Source organism: Pristis pectinata, chromosome 1 (genome assembly GCF_009764475.1).
Source record: "Pristis pectinata isolate sPriPec2 chromosome 1, sPriPec2.1.pri, whole genome shotgun sequence".
Lineage (NCBI taxonomy): Eukaryota > Metazoa > Chordata > Chondrichthyes > Rhinopristiformes > Pristidae > Pristis > Pristis pectinata.
In genome coordinates, this window is record NC_067405.1 from 112,377,006 (window position 1) to 112,390,867 (window position 13,862).

At 41.1% G+C, this 13,862-nt stretch overlaps 1 protein-coding gene and 3 non-coding genes across 4 annotated transcripts; 2 read left to right on the forward strand and 2 right to left on the reverse strand.

Moving 5' to 3' along the window:
• Window positions 1-6,220: 6,220 nt before the first annotated feature.
• Window positions 6,221-6,293, reverse strand: trnak-cuu (transfer RNA lysine (anticodon CUU)). The gene has a single exon. It is a non-coding gene; the product is annotated as a tRNA-Lys (tRNA).
• Window positions 6,294-6,546: 253 nt separating this feature from the next.
• trnay-gua (transfer RNA tyrosine (anticodon GUA)) lies at window positions 6,547-6,632 on the reverse strand. Its single transcript is given in 2 exon segments — window positions 6,547-6,582; window positions 6,596-6,632. It is a non-coding gene; the product is annotated as a tRNA-Tyr (tRNA).
• A 1,365-nt stretch (window positions 6,633-7,997) lies between these two features.
• On the forward strand, window positions 7,998-8,070 carry trnak-cuu (transfer RNA lysine (anticodon CUU)). The gene has a single exon. It is a non-coding gene; the product is annotated as a tRNA-Lys (tRNA).
• Window positions 8,071-8,434: 364 nt separating this feature from the next.
• LOC127578351 (uncharacterized) lies at window positions 8,435-12,532 on the forward strand. Its single transcript, XM_052030289.1, has 2 exons — window positions 8,435-8,562; window positions 12,097-12,532. The coding sequence occupies exons 1-2, from the start codon at window positions 8,455-8,457 to the stop codon at window positions 12,277-12,279; spliced, it is 291 nt and encodes a 96-aa protein (XP_051886249.1). The 5' UTR covers window positions 8,435-8,454; the 3' UTR covers window positions 12,280-12,532.
• Window positions 12,533-13,862: the final 1,330 nt, after the last annotated feature.

The window sequence follows — 13,862 nt, forward strand, 5'->3', positions numbered from 1 at the left end:
AGCAAATTTGGAAAATTTATATACCGTTCCTTCCTCCAGGTAAATAGTGAACAATTGCAGGCCAAGAACTGATCCCTGTAGTACTCCACTACTTACCTCCTTCCAATCTGAAAAGGACCATTTATTTCCAACCGTGTTTCTTTCAATTCATCCTCCATTACTATGGGCTTTTAATTTATGCAGCAGCATCCTACGTGGTACCTTGTCAAATGCCTTTTGGAAATCAAAATACACTACAGGTTCCCCTCTATCAGCTATCCTTGTTATGTCCTCAAAGAATTCGAGCAAGTTTGCCAAACAAGATTTACCTTTAACTAAACTATGTTGACTAGGTTTAATTATATTCAGCTTTCCTAAATGATTAGCAATATTCTCTTTGATTACTGACTGTAGCATCTTGCCAATAATAGCTGTTAAACTAACTGGTCTGTAGTTCCCTGCCTTCTGCCTTTCTCCTTTTTTAAGTTTTCCAATCTTCTGGTTCCTTCCCAGAGTTTAGCTGGTTATGAAAATTTTCAACCAATGGGTCCTCTATACCTGTAGCCACTTCCTTTAAAGCCCTAACATGCAGTCCATCAGGTCCTGGCAACTTCTCTTTAGCCCCCTGAGTATCTCCAATACTTTATCCCTTGTTATTGGGATTTTTGTAAGTTCTACCACATTATTTGAAATGAACCCTTCTAATACCTTGGGGATATTAGCAATAGCTTCCACGATGACGACTGATGCAAAAAATGTATTCAGCATGTCTGCCATTTCTTTCTTTCTTATTATTAATTTACCAGCCCCATTCTCTAGTGGCACCACACTTACCTTAGCCACTCTCTTATTTGTATGTCCACAGAAAATGTGAATGTTTGTTTTTATAAGACATGCAAGTTTTCTTTCCAAATTCATTTTCTCCCTTCTTAAGAGCTTTTTAATCTTCTGCTGCTAGATCCTAAAACCTTCCATGTCCTCTTGTCTATTACTAGCCCCACTTTTCAATTTACCTCCTCTGTTAACCACAGATTGTGCCTCTTTCTCACAGAATCCCTCTTTGATTCAGATAAGCTCTTGCTGAGCATTGTAGATCAGCTGTTTGAATATCTACCACTGTTTCCCTTCTAAGCTGTCCCTTTGCTTGTTTACCCAGTCCACCTTAGACAACTCCTCCCTAATACTATTTTAATCGCCCTTATTTAAATTAAAGACACTGGTTATGGACCTATGGTGTTCATCCTCAAACTGCATTTGGAATTCTATCAAATTGCGGTCACTATCCCAAAGGGGATCCTTCACCACAAAATCCTTTATTAATCCTTCCTCATTTCATGAGGCCAAATCTAAAATTGCCTATTCCCAGGTGGGCTCCACAGTGTACTGCTCTAAAAACCAATCCCTGATGCATTCCACAAATTCTTCTTCTACAATACCTTTGCCAGTTTGGTTTATCCAATCAGTGTGTAGATTAAAATCTCCCATGATAATTGTGGTTCCCTTCAAACATGCCCTTGATATTTCCCTATTTATGCTCTGAATGATGTTTTGAATGAAATATTGCAGAAGGAGATCATTCTGCCCTACATGTGCATTGATAGAGCTAAAGAAATATTTCCATTCAGGACCTCACAAAGTACTTTATAGCCAATGAAGTATTTCTATAGTGTAGTCACTGTTGTCACATAGGAAACTTAACAGAATTTACACAAAGCAATTTCCTTGAAGTATTTATGCAATCATGCTTTAAATTTAACTGTTCAATCTTCAGGCAATCCTCACCAGATAATAAATATTTATTTTGTAAAAAAAAATCATCATTTCTCAGATTTATGTATCCTCTGGTTAGCTTGTTGGCATACTATGAACATCATATCTAGTTTTAAATGATTTATGCACAGGTTTTATGATTTATGTGCAGGTTCCGTAGATTTTTATGGCATTGTCTCTACAGAGATCCCTTTAAAAATATCTAATTATTTTTTACTAATGAAACAGACCTTGCTGATTCACATGAGTGTTGATATCACCTGCCAGATGGAAGTGGTAAGATGCAGGATTTTAAGAATAATTGACCCAAGAATGAATGACCCAAGAGCCCAACTAGGGAAATCCAAGGAGAGGAGACACATCCTGTTAAGTGGTTATTTTATGTATAGGATAAATTCTGGCTATTGAAATATCTACAGAATAGAAATCAAAAAAAAATTATAACAAAAATGGAAGCTAATCAGCCCATCTTATTTGTACCATTTGAAAAAAAAAGAGCTTCCTGTTTGGGAGAAGGGAGCTAGAGTCAGAGGATATACAGTTAATATAGGAAACATTGAGATAAGCAAGAACCAGCCTTCAAAATTTTGTAATTCCAAATGCATTGATACTCACAAACAATGATCATTCTGAAATCTCAAAGTGCAGTTGTGTAAACAAAAAAAAAACTCTATGAGAAGCAGCAACTACACTGTCAAACAGCAGGAAGCCATTCAACGTAGGCTGACTATTAAGTACCCATCTATATGAATGTAATGCATTAATATAGCTAGGCAGTGTTACTAGTCAAGGTTCATCCCCAAGCAACTGCATAACGCAGGACTGTAATCTATGGGACGCACACTGAGACAAACATCAACTGCTGCTGCATGATTATCAACTCTGTGAAGGGTGCACATTGGTTTGCCCAAAATGCGTTGGTCTTTCAGTGGAAGGAGATGCTCGCAAGCAAATGCTGCCGATTCCAAGGTGCAAGAGTACATGCTGAGTGACGCAGCATGTGCAGCTACTGCGAAGACTCTGTGGAGACCGACCACAGTCTGGGGTCCTGCTGCCACTGGATGCTGTGGAGAGGAACAACCTCTCAAATACTCAACAGGTGCATTGTTTAAGGAGCAATCATGATGGCACTGACACATCGCAAAAGAACGTATTGAATGATGGTACAATGATCATAGAGTAAGAGATGCCCAGATTGTATTCACTGTATGTACGAATACAGCATATTTCTGAGGGAAAAGAAACATCTGTTACATCTATGGCTCCAAGCCTTGAGTTCAACCACAACACTTCCCAACCTTTAAGGATGTAGGATTAACGGACCCTGTCCCTTGAACCCGGTTTCCCATCGGAGAGATGGTGCGGTCTTGTTAATAGGGTGAAGGGGGCTGGGAGGACGCTGGAATGTATCACTGATGATAGCATTGATTAGGTGGGGCAATGTCATGTTTTTGTCCAGTAGAAACTAATCCACGTTTATTGTCTTACACTTCAAATGGCGAGTGATTCAACCTGTCAATGGTAATGCCCCCCGGGCTGGCTCTGTGCAGCTAAAGTGACAGCCCCATCATTCTGTATTCCCATTCATCCAAAGGGAAAGCTCAATCTACCTGATAACGTTCCCTTCAGAGTGATCGCTCCTGTTCCTCCTGAGCTGTTTTCGCATTATTAAAGCTTTCCACCTCTCATGTCCTGTCCACCGCTTCTTTTATTTCCCTGAAACTATCCATTTCGCAGAACCATGAGCCGGCGATGCAAAAATAAGCTCGTCTGAACTGTCTCCTGTTGTGCCCAGTATCTTCCATTCATGTACAACGCAGAAGCTCCAGAAATAATTCAAAGTCAGGCGCCCTTCCGTAGTTGTGGTCACGGTGTAGTTTGTGCGTTATTTCCTGGTTCATTCATCTTGCTTAGTTCTCCCAGAGTCGCCCACAACCCGTACTCGCTCGCTGCATTTTAAGACTGGCTTTCGCAAGCATCAATCTCCCATTTCCTGCTGAGTCCCGTTCCTTGAAAGCCACTCCTCGACTCCTAATCTTCCTACATCTCCTCCACCCACCCTCCTGAACTCTGTCAGCTCCGCTCCCAACCCAGCCCTGGCTGTCGCTTGAACCCGCCCCCTGCTGGCCAAATTACACGTTTAACTGGACCATTTTGCTGACATAATTCACCAGACTACTTGTTCATTCCGTGGGGGGCAACTTTAGAACTCAGCAAGGATGACCATGTAAATTCAGAAAGAGGAAAAAGAACATGAGATCAAACTACTGGAAAACGTGAAAGCAGACTGTAATAGACATATAGGTATGAAAGAAGGAAAAGATCATCAAGGGCAGATCTGAGCCTCGTATAGACAAAGGTGGAAGAATGTATGACAGGGGATAAAGAAATGGCAAAAGAATTAAACAAGTAAATTGTGTATGTTCACTAAAGAATTTGCAATTTTATATACATGTTCCACTCCCCTCCCATTTCAGCATTTCAAGGGATTGCTCCATCTCCATTCTATCCAGGTCTTTCAGTATTCGGTAGGTTTTAATGAGATCCCCCCTCATCCTTCTGAGCTCCATTGAGTACAGGGCCAAAGCCATCAAACGCTCCTCATACATTAAGCCTTTCATTCCTGGGATCGTTCTTGTGAACCTCCTCTAGACCGTCTCCAGGGCCAGCACATCTTTCCTTAGGTATGGGGCCCAAAATTGCTCACAATATTCCAAATGCAGTCTGACAAACACCTTATAAAGCCTGAGCAGTAGATCCTTGTTTTTATATTCTAGTCCTCTCCACTGCATTTGCCTTCCTTACTCCCAACTCAACCTGCAAGTTAACCTTAAGGGAATCCTGAATGAGGACTCCCAAGTCTCTTTGCACTTCCGGTTTCTGAATTCTCTCCTCATTTAGAAAATTGTCTACACCTTTATTGTTCCTACCAAAGTGCATGACCCCATACTACTCACGCTGTATTCCATCTGTCACTTCTTCGCCCACTCTCCTAAACTGTCCAAGTCGAAGATTTGCCACCACAGACAACAAACCTACAACCACTCCCAGTATTACGACACTTTCCCATGCAACCACAGGAGATGCAATACCTGTCCTTTCACCTTTTCTCTTGCCACCATCCATGGATCCAAACAGTCTTTCTGGATAATATAGTGATTCATTTGCACTTCTTGCAATCTACTGTGTACTGTGTTCAGTGTTCACAATGTTGTCTCTACATTGGAGAAACCAATGTTGAGACCACATTGAGTGATCCCTTTGTGGCACATTGGCATTCAGTCTGCAAGAATGACCTCAAGTTTTCGTGCCTGCCACTTTCATTCTCCATCACACTCACACTCTGACCCAACTCTCGTGGCCTTCTACACTGTTAAAACAAGGCCCACACAAGTTTGAGGAACTACATCTCACCTTCGATCTGGGCACATTGGAGCGTGCCCAACTCAATATCAAATTCTCCAACTTTAGGTAACACACTCTCTTTTTCTTCCTGTATGAGAACTGGTCATTTTTGCCTGTCATTATTTTGGCTCAGTTTTACTTTGTTTTTATATAGTCTGGCCTGCTGAACATGTCCCACTATTTTACCATTACAGGCTGAATCTCTCTGGTCCGACATTCTGTGGTCCAGCAACATTAACTTACCAGTGCGACTAATTAACCCACCAGTGCAACCTTTGCAATCTCAACTGACAGCATTTCTGATTTACAGAAACTTTGGGTTATGGACAGTTCTCAGAACCCTTCAGCTTTCATTTCCCACAACAGTCCCACCAAACTTAAAAAGAACAGTTCTCCTGCCCAGAGGAAAATGATATGAACAGTGGCATTTTCTGTGCTGTGGTACCAGTCAGGTCCCAAGGGTGCCTGACTAGAAAGACTCCACTTGTGGCATCACATTATTAGATAAGAAATACAGACTTAATCAGATCTTAACTGCTACTTAACTGTGACATTAAGTCATCTGGTCTCACCCTATCAGAGATATTCCCTTTGTTCTACCCATTTTTTTCTGCTACCTAAAACTAACATGATGAAAAAGACACGAGAGGGACTGTAGATGCTGGAAATCTGGAGCAACATACAACATGCTGGAGGAACTCAGCAGGTCAGGTAGCTCTTATGGAGGTAAATGGACAGTTAAGTTTCAGGTTGAGACCCTTCATCAGAACACTTTTGTTAATGAAGGACTTGGACTTGAAACGTTAACTGTTTCTCTTTCCACAAGTGCTGTATAATCAGATAAATAGTTTAAACATTTGTGTTTTCAAAATACTGCAGATGCTGAAAGTTTTAAATAAAAAGAACAAATACTTCAATATTTGACAAATTAATGTGCAATCCTGGAGAAAGAATGAAGTCTTATTCGCTATCCTTTACCCTTACTCCATAATCTCCCAATGGGCAGCTCAAGATCAATAAAAACGTAACAAATATATCACACTACAGTAGCAACAAAACATATTATCGCCCAACGTGGGGGTCGAACCCACGACCCTGGGATTAAGAGTCCCATGCTCTACCGACTGAGCTAGCCGGGCTGTCAGTAGCGTATTTTACACCTTGCTCTTTATGTGTCATCATCCATGATGTCATCACGTATACTAAGTCTATGATGTGTGAACTGCGAGTCAAACTGCATTTTAATCCGCGTCTTTCCGATCCCGCTGCTGGGTTACCACCTGTGGTGTTTAGCCTGTGTGAATAACGGGGGTGCGAATAAACATTGCGAGAAAAAAATCACTCAATATCCAGTATGCAAAAAAAGCAGTAGAGTCAAAGAAAAAAAAGCAGTCCTTCGAGCCGGAATCGAACCAGCGACCTAAGGATATCTCTGTATGTCCTACAGTCCTCCGCTCTACCAGCTGAGCTATCGAAGGGCTGGAAAGCAAGCGCTCAGAACAAGCCAAGAAGGACAAATCCAACTGACTTTTTTTGCTGGTTTTTGCAAGGATTTGTCCGTGCTTAGCAACAATCACTCTTGCAAAAACTGCAGTTTGTTCATTTAATAAATAATTGTGGTCAAATTAAAATATTTTATTATAATAGATTTTTAAATCTAAAGGCGGAACATAATTTTGATTTCCCCCATATTCAAAACAGCATTATTTTCCTAATAGATCTCACTGTTATCACTGTATCATAGAAAACACAGTAAATAAAAATGCAATTTCAACCCATTCTTTTTGCGCCGATCATAAAAAGTGCTCTCCATCCTAATCCCATCTTCATCCCTCCTACACGAGATCTGCAGGGTACAACTCCACCATTATTTCTCCTGGAGCATAATCTTGGCACAACCAATATCACGTTTCAGCAGACAGACAAGGACAAAAGGCCCTGTGGCACACCACTGGTCCAGACACTGGCCCCTATTAAATTATCATCCAATACTGCTAAAGAAACCATGCAATATCATGGCTGTCAGCGAGTTGTTAGATCTCCTGCGCTCCCCTCACCTATAAGAGTTCCAGGAACTAATTACCCACAATCCTGGACTGAAGCTCCACCACGCTTCAAGGCTAAACTAGCAAGTCACCCAATTCTATCAAAGATCTGTGGTACGATGGTATACAAACATGAGGCAATGTCCTTGGGATCCTCAACATTAACCACAGATCCCACCCAAGAGGTTTCATGGTATCAGGTCAAACATTATTCAGGAAATATCCCCTGATTATCACCTACCATCCTCCCTCAACTGATGAATCAGTGCTAATCCACGTTGAACAATACTTGAAAGAAGTACTTTAAATAGGAGGGGCAGAGAATGTATTCCGGGACTTCAATGTCCATCACCAAGAACAGCTTGATAGTACCGCCACTGACACATTTAGGCAACTCTGAAAATATCTCCCATGTCCTTGACCTCTATCGCTCAGGATAAGGCAGCAGTTGCATAGAAATATGGATGCATGGAAATATTACATACAAGTTTGCCTCCAAGTCACGGACCATCCTGACTTGGAAATATATCACTCTTCCTTTATCCTCACTGGATCCACGTCTTGGAACTCCCGTGCAACAGCACTGTGGTAATGCCTCAAGCAAAAGGACTGCAGCCTTTCATGGCAGCTCACCTCCTTCTTCATGAAGGTAATTGAGACGAACAATAAGCACTGGCCTTGAGAGTGATGCCCACATCCCAATAAATGAAGAAAAAACTGCTTAGGGCAGTTCACTTCCCCGTCAAAATCTAATGCCTCATTTGCCACTGATGAGTCCTTCCCAATATCCGCCACAACGCCCGGCTAGCTCAGTCGGTAGAGCATGGGACTCTTAATCCCAGGGTCGTGGGTTCGAGCCCCACGTTGGGCGTCAAGTTTTCTTTATTGCAAACAGACCTTTTACACATTTGAATGAAAAGTCAATATATGAAATACATCTCATCATATCTTTCATATACAAACAAGTAAAGGACAGACACTTGTGTACAGGGAGCGAGGACAGAATATAAATCCCCATCACCCCGCCAGCCCTGGATCGAAGTTAACCCAGAAGGAAAATCAATTTTCACTGCGGACTCACTCAGATAATTATTGTTTTGAGCAACTTGTATTGCTTGTGAGGCGGGTTGGTTTGCCCCGGAACCCGCCTGCGGTTCGCCCCGGGCCGAAGTGGCCCGTTGCCATGGGAGCGGCTGGGCGTCTGGGCGGCGGGCCCAGCAGACGGCGCGGCCGCAGGTGGGTGCAGAGCCCAGCAATGGACGAGTCGCCCGAGGAGAAAATGGACCTGATCGCTTCTGCATTCGACTCGCTGACAGTGAAGGAGCAGAGTGAGGTGCTCTCACGGTTACTCCGCGCCTGTCAGGTGAGGGTCGAGCTCAGGTCGCCCTGCTCGTCGGCAGGAACAAATGTGATTCAACACAATATCATTTGAGAAGCGTCGTTAATGTTTTTATGTTGACTGAGTATTCTGCCAGAGCGAGGTAACGCCAGCCTTTCATCATACATAATTGATGTAAGGTTATCGACCTGAAATATTAATTCAGCTTCTCTCACCATAATAATCACAATATTAAAAAAAAAACAAGAAATGGGAACAGAAGTAGGCCTGTCGACCCCTCCAACCTGCTTCTCTATTCGGAAAGATAATGGCTCAACCAATCTTAGTTTCAACCGCACTTTCCTGCTCTCTCCCCATTTCTCTTAACTCCTTTTTACTTTAAATGTAAGTTAATCTCCATCTTGAATTCAGTTAACACCTCTCTACAGCTCTAACTAGTGATTTCTAAAGATTCACAATCTTCCACCTATTCATATCTTGAGGGTGACCCCTAATTCTGAAACTATGCCGTCTGATTCCATCAGAGAGAACAGCCTCTCAGCATCCACCCTGTCAATCCCCCTCAGAATCGATGTTTCACTATGATTGTCTCATGCTTATATACTTAAGTACTTACAGGCACAGCCGGCTCAGTTTTACATCAATCCTCAATTCAGGATTGAACCTGGTGAAACTTTTCTATCTCCAATGCAAGCACATCTTTCTTTAAATGTGAAAACCAAAACTATATGTAGTAGAACATCGACGTAGAACAGTACATCACAGGAACAGGCCCTTCGGCCCTTGATGTTTGTGCTAAACATGATGCCAAATTAAACTAATCCCTTCTGCCTGCCCATGATCCATATCCCTTCATTCCCTCCATATTCATGTGTCAATCTAAAAGCCTCTTAAACACCACTTTCGTACTCCTTCCACCCACCACCCTTGCAGCACACTCCAGGCATCTAAGACTCTCTGTGTAAAAAGCTTGCCCCTCACATCCCCTTTGAACTTTCTCCCTCTCACATTAAAGCTATGTCTTCTAGTATTTGACATTTCTATCCTGGGAAAATGATACTGGCTGTCTATCTATGTCTCTCATAATTTTATAAACTTCTGTCAGGTCTTCCCTCAGCTTCTAACACTCCAGAGAAAACAATCCAAGTTTGTCCAACCTCTCCTTATATCTAATACCCTCTAATCCAGGCAACATCTTGGTGAACCTCTTCTGCACCCTCTCCCAAAGCCTCCACATCCTTCCTGTAATAGGTCAAACAGAATTGCACACAGTACTCCAAATACAGCCTAACCAAAGTTTTAAAAAGCTGCAACATGACTTCCTGACTTTTATACTCGTTGCCCCAACTGATGAAGGCAAGCATGTCATATGCCTTCTTTACCACTCTATCTACTTATGTTGCCACTTACAGGGAGCTATAGACTTGGACCCCAAGATCCTTCTGTACATCAATGTTGTTAAGGTTCCTGCTATTAACTGTATACTTTCCCCTTGCATTTGATCTCCCAAAGTGCAACACCTCACGCTTGCCCGGACTAAACTCCATTTGCCATTTCTCCTCCAATATCTGTAAAAGATCGATATCCTTCAGTATCCTTTGGCAACCTTCTTCACTGCAACTCCAGCTATTTTTGTGTCACAAATTTACTAACCAGCCTACCTACATTTTCGTCGAAGTCTTTTATATATATATTTATCTATACATTCATTCAGAGTGCAGAACACCACTGGTCACAGACCTCCAGCCAGAATAACACCCTTCCACCACTACCCTATGCCTCCTATGGGCAAGCTAATTCTGAATCCAAGCTACCAAGTCACCATGAATCTCAAGCATCTTAATCTTCTGGATCAGAAGTACTCCAAGTGTGGTCTCATCTGCCAAGATGAGATCCCATGATGCGTTGAGACATTGCATTATTTTTCTGAATGGTGGAGCAGGTTCAAGGAGTCGACAAACCTACTTCTGTTCCTAGTTCTTACTCTTTTTTAATATTGTTGTGACTATTATGGTGAGAGAAGCAGAGTTAATATTTCAGGTTGATGACCTTTAATCAATTCCAATAAAAGTACTCTACATTTATAATCCATATCCTTAGCAAAAATGGTCAATATTCCATTAGCCCTTCTGTACATCAGCACTTCAGACATAGATAGTTGCTGTACCTGCATGCTAACTTTTTGTGTTTCATGAACTAGGACCCCCCCCCCCCCCAGATTCATTTATACTGTAACATTTTGTAGTCTGTTTAAACAATAACTTTTTTTATTTTTATTTACAACCTCACATTTTCCTATATTATATTCCATCTTCCAACTTCTTGCCCACTCACTTAAATGCAACATACACGATCTGGAGTGTAGTGTTGCTGGCACAAGATATCCTGTTCACATTTACAGTTTCAAGAAAATTGTGTTGTCTGTGGCAATTATTTGTTATTTAAAAGTTTTATTGTGCCAGCTTATGATGCATTGTAAGTTTTGTTTTAATTTAATTTGTGCCTTCTGTAGCTGCTGGTTATGTCCGTGTTTATGTTCTGTGTTCATTTAATGGTTCCATCACTTTTGCATCTTCACTAAACACCAAATCAGTTTTCCCTGCAATTTGTTGTGAAGGAAGCTGGTAAGAAGGTGAAAATATAATACTTAGCAGGTTGAGAAATTGGGGGAAAAGCATAGGTAGGAGAACTAATAGCGTGAGATAGAAGGTTGTTGGTTTGACTATGAGTCTTGTCTTATATTCATAATTGACATGCATCAGATGGACAGTTGGAATGAGAGATATGTTGGTGTTGGAGCCCTACTATGTGCTTTTAAATCATTAATAGTGGCTCAGGGGATGGTCAAGCACATTTCTTAAACTGGTATTAAGGGACATTTACAAAAGGGAAGACTATAGCTGATTTATTGTTTCTCATAGGAAAATAGTGAGAAAAAATAATTTCAAACTCTGGCAGTGGAAGCCAATGCAACATTAAAATGTGTTGCCTGCAGAAGCTGTGCATTCAAGACCATATTCATTCATTTTGATGCTACATTTTATGACCATAACTTTCATTTAAAAACATCTTTAACATTCCAAAAATGTCCCAAAGGCTTCACAGGAATGTCATCAAATAAAAAAATGTTGAGTCACATTTGGAGGTATGTGGTCAAGGAGAAAGATCTTAAGAAATATCTCAAAGGAGGAGAGAGAGATAGAGAGCGTAAGAGGTCATGGGAGAGAATTCCACATTTAGGGACTTAGAAACTGAAGGGACAGCTGCCAGTGATAAAGCAATTAAATCCAGGGATAATCAAGAGGCTAGAATAGGAGAAGCACAGATTCCTTGAAGGATTATTGGGTTGAAGGAGAATACAGAATAAGGAAGGGGAGAGTATGGAGAGATTATAAGGTAAAGTTGAGAATTTTAAAATTGAACCATCACTAGAAGTCCGTGTTGATCAGTATGCACCATGACAGCAGAAAGATAAATGATTTTGATTATCTTTGAATATTACCTTATAACACATCCATTTCTAGTGTATCTGATCATCTGATGACCTTTATTTCCTAGCTGCCACAGCTCAAAGAGATCTACAATGAACTCTGCACCTTGTTATCCATTGACTTTGTGTCAACTCTACCCCGAGAGCTGGTGGAAAGAATATTTTCTTATTTGTCTGCAGAAGATCTATTCAGAATGGCATGCTGTAACAAATCTTGGAGGGAACTTACAAACACTGATATCCTGTGGTAAATTAAAAATTCTTTGAGTGTCTTATTGTTACATGTTCATTGTGGATAAAATTTTTACAAAATCATATACTTATTGTGTGTAAATAAAAACTTATTGTACTTTACAATTGTAGTCTGAAGGACTGTTAAGTACAGATTGCAACAGTGCAGATTGGGTTTGACGTTAGCCTATTCTGTTGTACAGTAAAACTCCAATAATCCAGCACACTTGGGACTTTGATGGTGCCAGACCAGCAGATTTCCCAAACTATTGGATGTTGCTCCTATTAATACCGAAACACATTGTTATTTCATATTTTTTTTACATGTTACACAGTCGTATAATAAATTTTCCAGTGAACCCAAGTTTAAAAGGACCAGGGAATATACAGGCACACTGGACCCCTGCAATGACCTAACCTACCACATTCTTGACCCTGGTGTGCAAAAAGATACAAGTTCTTTGCAAGTTCAGTATTACTATACAACAGCAGCTCGTGTCTGCCAGGGTTTAGAAAAGTAAATGGTGACTTAATTGAAAATATATAAGATTTCACTAGGAATTGATAAGGTGCATGTGGAGACATTTTTCCTTGTAGGAAAATCTAGAACTAGAGGTTACTGTTTAAAAGTAGGTGGTCATCCAGTTCAGAAAGCGATAAGGCAAAATGTTTTCTCTCACAATGATTTGAATCTTTGGAACTCTCCTCCTCAAAGGGCAATGGAAGCAGAGTCTTTGAGTATTTTTAAAACAGACTCAGATATATTCTTCAAAGTCAAAGTCAAGTTTATTGTCATATGAGCAAGTACATAAATGCAACAGTGCAATGAAAATCTTGCTTGTAGCAACATCACAGGCACGTAGCATTAGAGCCATTAAGCAAGGAAGTGAAAGGTTACTGGGGATAGATGAGAATGTCGAGTCCAGGTTACAGTCTGATCTTATTGAATTACAGAGGAGGCTTGAAGAGCTATGGGCCTATTCCTGCTCCTAAATTGTATATTTGTATGACCATAATTAGCCACAGTAGTTCAGGTGAGACTTAAATGTTTTGAAATACACTCCACTGACTTCAATTAAATGAATTCAATGTACTAACTCTACAATATCATATTCTTTTTAGTCAGTTCCTCAGAGTTGAGGATGACTTGCTTCTGTGGGGCCTGAGGTGACTAGTGAGTTCAGTGTGGCATCCACACACTGTACCGGGGAGGCAGGCAAGATTTTGAAGGAGCTGGTAGGTGGGTTGTTTGGGATGTTGTGTGCTTCTTCCACCTTATGCACTTGGCTTCCAAGTGCTCTGTGCTTTCCCATTTGTTTCCCCATCAGTTTAGCGGCTTTGGGCCAGGGATTCCTATGAATCGATAAGGATGTTGCATTTTTCAAGGAGGATTTGCAGAATCTTCTGTCCTATTTGAAATTGCTTGCCATCACAGAATTGGAGTGGAGTGCCTGTTTTGGAAGTCTGGTGTCAGGTACACAGATGACATGGCTCATCCATTCGATCTGGTTGAGCTTTGTCTGAGCCTCAGTGATGGTGATGTTGGCCTGGGAGAGAATACTAATGTTGCTACATCTATCCGTCAGTGCACTTGGAGGTTCTT